The 9,768-nt window shown below is 43.7% G+C and overlaps 1 protein-coding gene across 1 annotated transcript in view; it reads left to right on the top strand.

Annotated features, from left to right (window-relative positions):
* The window catches only part of POMT2 (protein-O-mannosyltransferase 2), a 29,718-nt gene extending 19,956 nt beyond the window's left edge, over positions 1 to 9,762 (top strand). Inside the window, exons 15-21 of the mRNA XM_009319409.1 lie at positions 3 to 74; positions 289 to 348; positions 561 to 666; positions 3,031 to 3,171; positions 3,794 to 3,908; positions 5,062 to 5,284; positions 9,334 to 9,762. Coding sequence (XP_009317684.1) covers positions 3 to 74; positions 289 to 348; positions 561 to 666; positions 3,031 to 3,171; positions 3,794 to 3,908; positions 5,062 to 5,167 — 600 coding nt within the window. The 3' untranslated portion in view covers positions 5,168 to 5,284; positions 9,334 to 9,762. The remainder of the gene's footprint in view (positions 1 to 2; positions 75 to 288; positions 349 to 560; positions 667 to 3,030; positions 3,172 to 3,793; positions 3,909 to 5,061; positions 5,285 to 9,333) is intronic.
* The last annotated feature ends 6 nt before the right edge of the window (positions 9,763 to 9,768 follow it).

The following is a 9,768-nucleotide window of genomic DNA, read 5'->3' as shown; positions in this document are numbered from 1 at the left end:
AGGGAAACAGTGGCCTCAAACCAAAGGACAATGAAGTTACATCCAAACCTTGGCACTGGCCCATCAATTACCAGGTATATTGATCAATCCACCTTCCTTTCTGTTTTCAAGTGCTTTTGCTGTGCTTCTTGAAGCATAGCACCTCTTAATTGCATTGAAGATGTTGTCAGCTTTATTTTGTAGCACCTGAGCTGCATGGATGGGAATTTGTCTCACCTTTTGACATTGCGCAAAATACAAACTGACTGATGCAAACCCATTTTAATTCCTTTTGGTCTGTTTCCTCAGGGCCTGCGTTTTTCTGGTGTCAATGAGACTGATTATCGGGTTTATTTGCTGGGAAACCCGGTAAGTTGGAGTGGGAGGTTCCAAGCCAATGTCTTTAGCAAATTTAGCTTACTCTTGTTTCAGCCAGTGTCTGATTCTCTTTCTCCTCCTCCTCCTTTTGGACTGTCTCTCTTGTTGTACTCTTAAGTTTGCATGTAGCTTTTCATTTCCTCTCACATGCGCATACCTATGTCCAGCCTAAAGTCCCAAATCTTTCTTTTTTTCCTGTGTAGGTGATTTGGTGGCTAAATCTGGTCAGTATTGGGTTATATCTTCTGATGGCAGTTTCCACTGCAGTGACCCTGAAGAGAGGTGTCCAGCTGACATCTGAACTCAAAGGTGAGGTCTGACCTCACCTCCTGCACTATAGAATCCCTATTATAACATCCTGGTTTCCTGATACAGCAAAGCTCATCTTGGGACTCCTGTATTAAAAAAATCTTTTTTTTATATTGTATTAAAATCCTGCGGGTTGAACAAAATACATTCAAAGCAGCTGTATGTACAAAACACTAAGCTATATAGTGCTTTGAAAGTGTAGCAGTGAACAATGTGACTGTTAACAAAGGGTTCCATACTAGAAATAATCACTCTGATGAATAAATCTCACTTTTTTCATGGCAGACCATTCCTGATGAGTTGCCAAATTTCCTAAGCCTGTAAGACTTGATTGGAAATCCTCAAGTCAGCAAGGGCCCTGAGACACCTACTTAGCCAAAGAGAAGAGCTCTGGAAGTGACTCACAGGCAGGAGATGTGATCAGTGGCTCCTCAAAAGTCTTCCACTCCTTTGCTGGAGAGTACAGAGCTGGACTGGGTATAAGCTGGCATCTTAAGGTGATCCAAAGTTACGAATCTCAGTAGGCTTTTGCTGCCTTGTTTTCTTGCAGGAGACAAGGGCTTGGATTATTCAGTAGCTCACATGCCAGCTGTGCTCTGCAGGTGATCATGCAGCCTAGCATGGGAGTTGCTTATAAACTGCTCAAGAGTCAAGATATTTGCCACAATTGCTGTCAGTTACATTGATTACTGCAGCTCAGAAATGGCCAGATGCCTATCTGTTGGAAAGACTGTATTTGATCTGGACATATCAGTAGGAGAAGGTGATAAAACATATGTCAGGGAAACCTTCCTGATGCAGAGATGGTTTTTAGCTTGTTCTGCTTTGCCATGCTTCCAAGATGTTTTTTCTAGTAGAGATACTTACCCCACATAGGTTACTGATAATAGGCTTCCTTTTCATAAATGCCTTTTGCAGGCAGCTTAAAAGTGTGTGGATGGCAGGGCTTTGTGTGCCAAGAGGTGGGAAACCACTGAGTTTAGGTTATTGAGCAATGTCCACAAGGAAAAGAGCGGGAGCTTCATATCTCAAATAGTTTAATAGTGAACAGGACAGACCAACAAAAATACTGCAAGGGGCTACCTGTATTGGCTGTAAGGGAGACAGACCAGTTGGATCAATGCCCTGCTCTCAAGCTCTGCACGTCCTCTGTACTACTGTAGTATGCATGGTGTTTTGAAATGAGAAGCGTTTCCTGATATTTATGAAAAGCAAATGACAAATGCAGGAGATGCAAAGATCCTTTATTATGTCCAATGCCGAGGTTGTAGAGCTTTTCACAAACCCCAGTAAGTCATACTTCGACCATTCCAGTTTACATCAATGGTTGCTTCATTTTGTAGATCTCTGTGGGCAGTGAATTCTAAAATGTGATGTGAAACTATTCAGTTACACAGTAAGTTATTGGCTAAGCTGCATGCAGACACCAGAGCTCTCAGTCCCTTCCCCAAGCTCTGAAAGCTAGGCAACATTTCTTTCCAGGTAAGGCTGGCAAAGTGTCGTGGTTTAACCTCAGTCAGCAACTGAGCACCACGCAGCCGCTCGCTCACTACCCCCCTGACCCCCAGTGGGATGGGGGAGAGAATTGGAAGAGTAGAAGTGAGAAAACTCATGGGTTGAGATAAAAACAGTTTAATAATTGAAATAAAATAATAATAACAACAACAATAATAATATAATAATAATAGTACACAAAGCAAGTGATGCACAATGCAATTGCTCACCACCCGCCCACCGATGCCCAGCCAGTCCCCGAGCAGCGGCCCCCCCCGGCCAGCCTTCCAGCTGTCCTGGCTGTGCTCCCTCCTAGCCTCTTGTGCACCTCCAGCCTTCTCAGTCGGTAGAGCATGGGAAGCTGAAAAGTCCTTGACTAGTGTAAGCACTGCTTAGCAACAACTAAAACATCGGTGTGTTATCAACATTATTCTCATCCTAAACCCAAAACAGAGCACTGTACCAGCTACTAGGAAGGAAATTAACTTTTATCCCTGCCGAAACCAGGATACAAAGTGATGATCTCAATGGCTTGTAGTCTCATTGCAGAGAGAATAAAAAATGTCAGAAACTGGAATGACATAATTAGTCTGATGTACGTCCTGAGAAACTGCAAGTTTGGTCTTATCATAGAGCATGGTCAACCTCCTGCCAGTCCCTTGAGACATAACGCCTTTGTGTATCTTTTCTGATAACTGTTCTCCTGAAAAGTGTTTGTATGTTTATAAAGAATGCAGCTAGGATGTTGCAGAGGCTTGGAGCAATTTCAGACCAGTACATGACTTCCTGCAGAGATCATTCCTGTTGAGTTTACTTACTGTGATAAGGCTTGCAAGAGTTTTTCTCTGCTGAAGTCTATTTGTGTTCCAGAACTGTCCAGAGTAGTGCTACGTGGTGGAGGGCAGATTACGCTGGGCTGGCTGCTTCATTACCTCCCTTTTTTTATGATGGGCCGAGTTCTCTACTTTCACCACTACTTTCCTGCCATGCTTTTCTCCAGTATGTTGACAGGTAAATACTAGAGTCTGGGAGAAGACAATTCAGTTAAATGGAATGCTTTCAGACTAAACAGTATATATATATTTTTTTTATAGGTTTTCTGCTTGCTTGTGCAAAGTGCTTGAAAATGTTGGCTAATTCAAAATGTTTTTCACAAAGCAGCTTGCAGTGCCAAATTGTCTTTTTTTTTTTTTGTTACCACCCTGGACAGGCAGTCATGTCTATTGCTTAGGGCATTTAAATTTAGAGACATGATTCCTATTCTCTGCTGTGTCACTGTTCTTACATATGCTTTTATACAAGTTACTTCCCTTTGTTTGCTGCCCCCGCTTTTCTGTCATGTTTGTTTATAATTCAGTCTTGGTAGTTTTTCCTGTGGTTTTTGTACCAACTTAGCATGCTGGGTCCCAAATCTCTTTTGCATTTATTCAAATGGAAAGGTAGGAAAAAAGAACCTTCTACTGATACAAAACAATCTCTATAGTTCTGAAGGTTACCAAGGTAAATGAATTTAAAAATTGACAAGTTTTCCTGGTGTTAACAGAGCTTTGTCAGCCCAGTCTATGGCTGAACGTAGCAGCTCTGTTCTTTGGCCTCTGCATTGCACCTGACTTCTACCTCTTCCTTCTCCTAGGAATCACCTGGGACACACTACTGAAGTTCTGTGCTGGGTTCTTGTCACCCAGCATTACAGCTGGAAAAGTATATGGAGGGGGGTTCCTGGCACTGGTTCTGCTCATCATGTACAGGTGAGTGCTGAAAGCTGAACTTTTCCTGAATGTGTAACAGTCACTGTCTCAATGGAAACCTTAGTGCCTGTTAATTATCCTTAGACTTTTGTCTCTGCCTCTCTTCTCTGCTGAACTTGTCAGACATCATCAAGCCCAATCCTAAATTCTCAAATGCTTTATAAAACATCTTTCCATTGCAGGGAATCCTTCTTTTATCCCAGCGCTCAGTGTGAATACCCTATTCTCCTCCAAACCCACAGCTCAGTGGTTTCTGATTCTAGTCCTCATGTCAAATGGTGCCACATCCCTCAAATACAGGCAAATTCTTCATTGCTGCAGGTTTTCTCAGCTGGCTTTTCTCCAAAGCTGTTGCTTTCTAAGACAAAATACCACCTGTGATAAAACTGTGTACTATGTTGTCATGGTTTAACCCCAGCCGGCAACTAAGCACCACACAGCCACTCGCTCACTACCCCCTGCCCCCCCCCGGTGGGATGGGGGAGAGAATCGGAAGACTAAAAGTGAGAAAACTCGTGGGTTGAGATAAAGACAGTTTAATAGGTAAAGCAAAAGCCACACACACAAGCAAAGCAAAACAAGGAATTCATTCACTACTTCCCATCGGCAGGCAGGTGTTCAGCCATCTCATCTCCAGGAAAGCAGGGCTCCGTCATGCATAATGGTTACTTGGGAGGACAAAACGCCATCACTCCGAACGTCCCCCCTTTCCTTTATGCTGAGCATGATGTCATAGGGTATGGAATATCCCTTCGGTCAGGGGGTCAGCTGTCCCGGCTGTGTCCTCTCCCAACTTCTTGTGCACCCCCAGCCTGCTCACTGGTGGGGTGGTGTGAGAAGCAGAAGAGGCCTTGACTGTGTGTAAGCACTGCTCAGCAATAACAAAAACATCCTTGTATTATCAATGCTGTTTTCAGCACGAATCCAAACATAGCCCCATGCTAGCTACTATGAAGAAAATTAACTCTACCCCAGCCAAAACCCAGCACATATGTGTATATTGTGTTCAGCAGAGGTTAGAAGGTCCCCAGTGGAGGTTAGAGCAGCCCAAAAACAAAGGTCTCGTAGGACATCTGTGTGGATTAATCTGCTGCAATGTTCTTGAGACAGAAAACTGTGCAGTCCCTGATGGGCATTTTGTTTCTTTCCACAGCTTCTACCTCTTCCATCCTCTGTCCTATGGGATGATAGGACCCATGGCCTCCGACCCTAGCAGCCCCATGGCAGGGCTCCGGTGGATGGACTCCTGGGAGTTCTAGAGCCAGTAAAGGGAGCCTGGGAACAGTGGATGAGAAGCATGAGATCACTGCATGTCAGGCTGATTCTGGTGCTTTGGAGACATGTGACTGTAAAATGCTCTCTCTGGAGAACTCTGGGTACAGTAGCCCTGTTGCTTTGGCATTTGTTTGCACTCCTGCTTTGGAAGATGCAGAGGATGACCATGAGAAGGTCCTCTTCAAAAGACTCATGTCCTGAATCCTTAGGTTATATTCCTGGGCAACTGGCTGCTTGAATCTCAATTCTTTTGAGCAATATTTATCTGTCAAACAGCAGTGGCATTCCAGCAGTCAGACCAATACAAGTTGGAGGCTGTGTGTAGTTGCGTGTGTGTGTGTGTGTTTCTTCTGGTAATCTAAGCATCATTGCAGTTCGAGAGCCAGACAGTGTCTGAGACATTAGGACTTTTATCATGATTAACAACCTTTCCTATGGCAAGGTTTTTGAAAGCTTCATGTAAGTATCTGGGGACCTCCATTCTACCCTGCCCTGGCTGGCTGCATTTTTTTGTTCTGACCCTGAGTTTTTAGAATTTGAAAGGGGTCTGCTTGAAATCTCCTGAGCCACTGTGCCTTGCCTGTCTCCCAGGCCTTCTGCAGACAAAGGAGATGAAGATTGTTTATCCCTATATACTGCCTTGCTTTCTGGTCGCCTTTAATCATTTATAACAATCACCTAGCAGGCCTGCACTCAGAGCCAGATTGTTCCAGCTCAGCACTTTGTAGCTTCTTTGCAGTTTTGTCTGAAACTGCTAAGGAAATTACAGTGGAAATAGCAGGCAATTTATTTTCTGCCCCAGTATGCTGTGAAGACTGGCTTATTGAGGGTGTACTAGAGGCTGATAGTATCGGAATTTTACAGACAGCTGTCATTCATGTTTTGATCCCAGCTATTCCAGTTCCAGTGCCTGTGCTTTTAGGAGGAAGGCTTCATCTTAACGAACGTCTGCAAAACTGGTTGTCAGTGCCACAGTATCTGTGCACTGTATTCCAGCAAATTCCCTCTCATAGATGGCTGACCATCAAATTACTGTATGGAAGAAAATGTGAGGCCAGGCAAAAATTCTTTGCTAAGTGTCAAGAGCCACTGGATGTTGAATCCACCTCTTCCAAGAAAGCAGGATACTATTTATCAGGTGCCTTTCTCCTGTGTTAGGTCTATTTTTGTAAATGTTCCTTTTATTCCATCTCCTACTCCTCACCCAATTTCAATTTCTTGTCACAGTTCACGGTTGCTGCCTTGTAGCGTCCAACATGAATGACACTTAGACCCCAGCTGTGTTCTGGTCTCAAGAAGTAATATTTGCAAAACTCTTTTGTGTATGTTTCCAGGAACTCAAGCCTTTCATTTCAGAGTTCTTGCTCTGCTTCTCAGCCTTGCATCAAAATTACAGGTACAGGGAGAGCAGCAGATGAGTGTGTCTGTCTTTAAACATGAATTGTGCATTCATTTCTCTTACCAAACCTTGAATTCTAATGTATTTCCTACAACATAGAAGGGCTGTGTTAGCATAGCTGTTCTGTGGGGGGGACTGAGACTCCAGTCAGACTTGCTTTCATTCCTCTTTAATAGAGATCCATAGCGTTGTTCAGTAAGGCAGCTGCTTGCTATTGTAAGGCTCTGGCTTGGTGTGTCACATTTCTCTCCAGAAGTTGATTCCTATAGACACTATCTCAGATGGTATGGATCTATGCTTTTGATTCTAAAGGTTTTGAGTTAATCATGTACTGGTAATACATGGTGGGAAGTCATTGCACTAATTAGCTACTGGGTTTGATGATGCTTTTCCACTTGCTATTGCAGGAAATGCTCCCACCTGCATGAGCCAGGGGTTCACAGAGGTGATATGTAGGCAAGAAGGATGAGGGAGAAGGTTGCAAACTTCTTCAGATCCTGCTTGATCTGACAGCAGCTGCGAATTGTTAACTGTTGGCAACATGGCAGGCAGAGAGTGCAGTGCTGCTTTTGTAGCAATGTGATTCAGCATCTTCTACTCTTGGTAGGATTATCGGCTTAATACCTTGCTAATCCTGAATGAGCTTTCCCTAAGGTAATTCCATTGCCATGGGGAGGATTTGCCAGAAGAGCTGATAAAAGCCATGATTTAAAGTGTAGGGTTTTTCCCAGCACATACAATCACACACTTGCCCTTAACACTAACAACAAGGAAAACTAAGAAACCTGTGAGTGTTTTGGAATGACAGTTTCTAACACTGTTTATTCATCAAATTAAATCTGTGGGAAAGCAAAGATTGACTCAGTAACCTTGGTTACTTCAGTTATTTTGGAGGGGTCAGCTTTGTAGGAGCTGCCTGAGGAAGATAAGCCAGTGTGTTCCTTGGCCAGGGTCCCTCTACCCTTTATTGCTAATAATCTTTGGGGTGGGGATTGGCGGCTGAGTTTGGGGATTGGCCAGCTGAAGGTGGCAAATGTCATGCTCCCATCCCACCTTCCTGTGCACAAGCCCAACTTCTGTTTCAGTACAGGCAAAGGTTTATTTTTCTTTAGGACTGCCATTTCAGAAATCATCTGAGAGCACTTGATTGATGTTGAGACTGATCTATTTCTTAGGCCTTGCGTGCTGGTAAGGGGATGGAGGCATACAGTGAAAAAAAAATCTAGATATTCCACAAGAGGGAGCAACCTTCAGCAGAATTTTTTTTTTTTTCTTTTTAAATCTGGAGTGAAAAGTATTAAAAGGTCTACATTTAAAGACAAGAGGGCAGACATTTCCTCTGCACCCTCTGGACTCCCAAGGGTTGGGTTTTCAAATAAGTGTATATTGATGCTGCTCTGTTTTCTTTCAGGAGGAAAATACTGAAAAATTATTTTTTAGAATTTGACCTTCAATATTTGCTTCTCAAAACAAAACCAGTCAGGCCATAGCTGGAACAGGTAACCAGTATTTTGTGAGGTCAATAAAATACAATAATTGGGATTCCCTTGCTGACTCTGACTTAAAATGTCTGAGTGGTGCAGATGTGAGGCAATGGGTGCAGAGCACTCTTTACTTTCTGAATGGAATTTGGGCTGCTTCAGTTTTTCCACTTTTGCTTGTGCAATGAGTTCAGGTTCATTTTGAGGACTTCTTACTAGTCCTCTTCCCCAGTCATGTGGAAAATAGCTAATGATGCTTTCTGAGGCCAGAAGATGCTGTTCTCTGGAGCAGCTGCTCTCTTTGAACTTTGCTTGACAGGACTCCTTTTATCACTGGCAAAGTATTTCATCAAACTGTATCCGTGGATTCAAATCACAAAAAGCTTCAGGCTGCCACATTCCCTGCTTCAAATTCTTTTTTATGTGTAAACTCTATTTTCACCTCTTCAGTCTTTGGAGGATAGATAGAAGGCTTCTAGGCTCATCTAGCTTCATCCTAGACAATCTATCCATCTTAAAAGGTTTCTGTTAACAGTCACTTCAGGACACCGATGTGCACACACCTGTTCCAGCAGCAGGGACTGGCCTATTTCCAGGAACTGGACTACTCATGCTATGAGACACAGATGTGACTGTGAGGAGGATTTGAATGGAGATTCATGTGCCAAGGTTGCCCTTGGTCCAGGTGGAGGACTTGTGTCATGCACTGCTTACTAGCATTGTTCACAGCGCTGCGGGTGGGAGAGCAACCACCACTCTCTCATCTGCAGAGAGTTTTCTTTTTGCATCTTGATTGGAAGGGCTTATTGATGCACAAAGGGCATTGACAGGATCTACCTTCTTATATATCCCTCCTTCCTTCCACTTCTTCAAGTATGCCCAAAGTACAGAACATGTCTTTGCTTCTCCTCCAATTTTTAGGCTGTGCATCCATTTCTTACGGGTGCCTGAACAAGGGGTAGGACAGGACACCTCATAGTATCCCGAGTGGATGAATACCTGTCACATGCACTGAGAGCAAAACCAGAACCTTGTTATGGAAAGGTAAACAAATGTGTTATTTGACAGTTTCCTCCTGTATCCCTCTGAGAATTGTTTTCAAGGGACTTGAGAGTGAACCAGCTGTCAACATGGAAACACAGGCATTTACCTGAAATTCTCCGTTGCCATGCTTAGCGGCTTCCCTTCCAGAGGCCTTGCCTGTCTAACTTCTCCTCTGGGTTAGTGCTCTACGCACAAGTATCATTATAACACTGTTTCCTCCTCTCAGGATCCTGCTGGCAATGTGAAAATCTCCTTAGCGGTACCCTGTGCCTCCACCAGCTGGGGAATATAGGTAAGATTTTTTTTTTCCCCTTTACAGCAAGTGACCCCACACATTGGCAAGTGTGAGTCATGAAAGCAGAAATGTGTGGACTGTTAGAACATCACAAGGCTATCTCCTGCTGGGAAAGGAAGGCTGAGGATAAGAACACCACCTCCATAGCACTCTTGCTCTCTTTGGGGGGCTGTGGGCTGCAAGCAGTCAGGGCTGAAAATTGTCTCTGTCTTCTTTAAAGCACTAAGACCTTGGTTGCATGGTTGTTTGTGAGTTGCTTTACTCTTAAAACTCCCTTATGCTCTTTACTTGAATGTCAAGGGCTATGATTGTCACAAATAATATCTGAGGTAGGGGACACACTAGCACAGAAACCACTCCTGCTGA

This window comes from Pygoscelis adeliae, unplaced genomic scaffold, assembly GCF_000699105.1.
Source record: "Pygoscelis adeliae isolate BGI_AS28 unplaced genomic scaffold, ASM69910v1 Scaffold71, whole genome shotgun sequence".
NCBI lineage: Eukaryota > Metazoa > Chordata > Aves > Sphenisciformes > Spheniscidae > Pygoscelis > Pygoscelis adeliae.
This window is presented reverse-complemented; position numbering and strand designations above follow the sequence as displayed.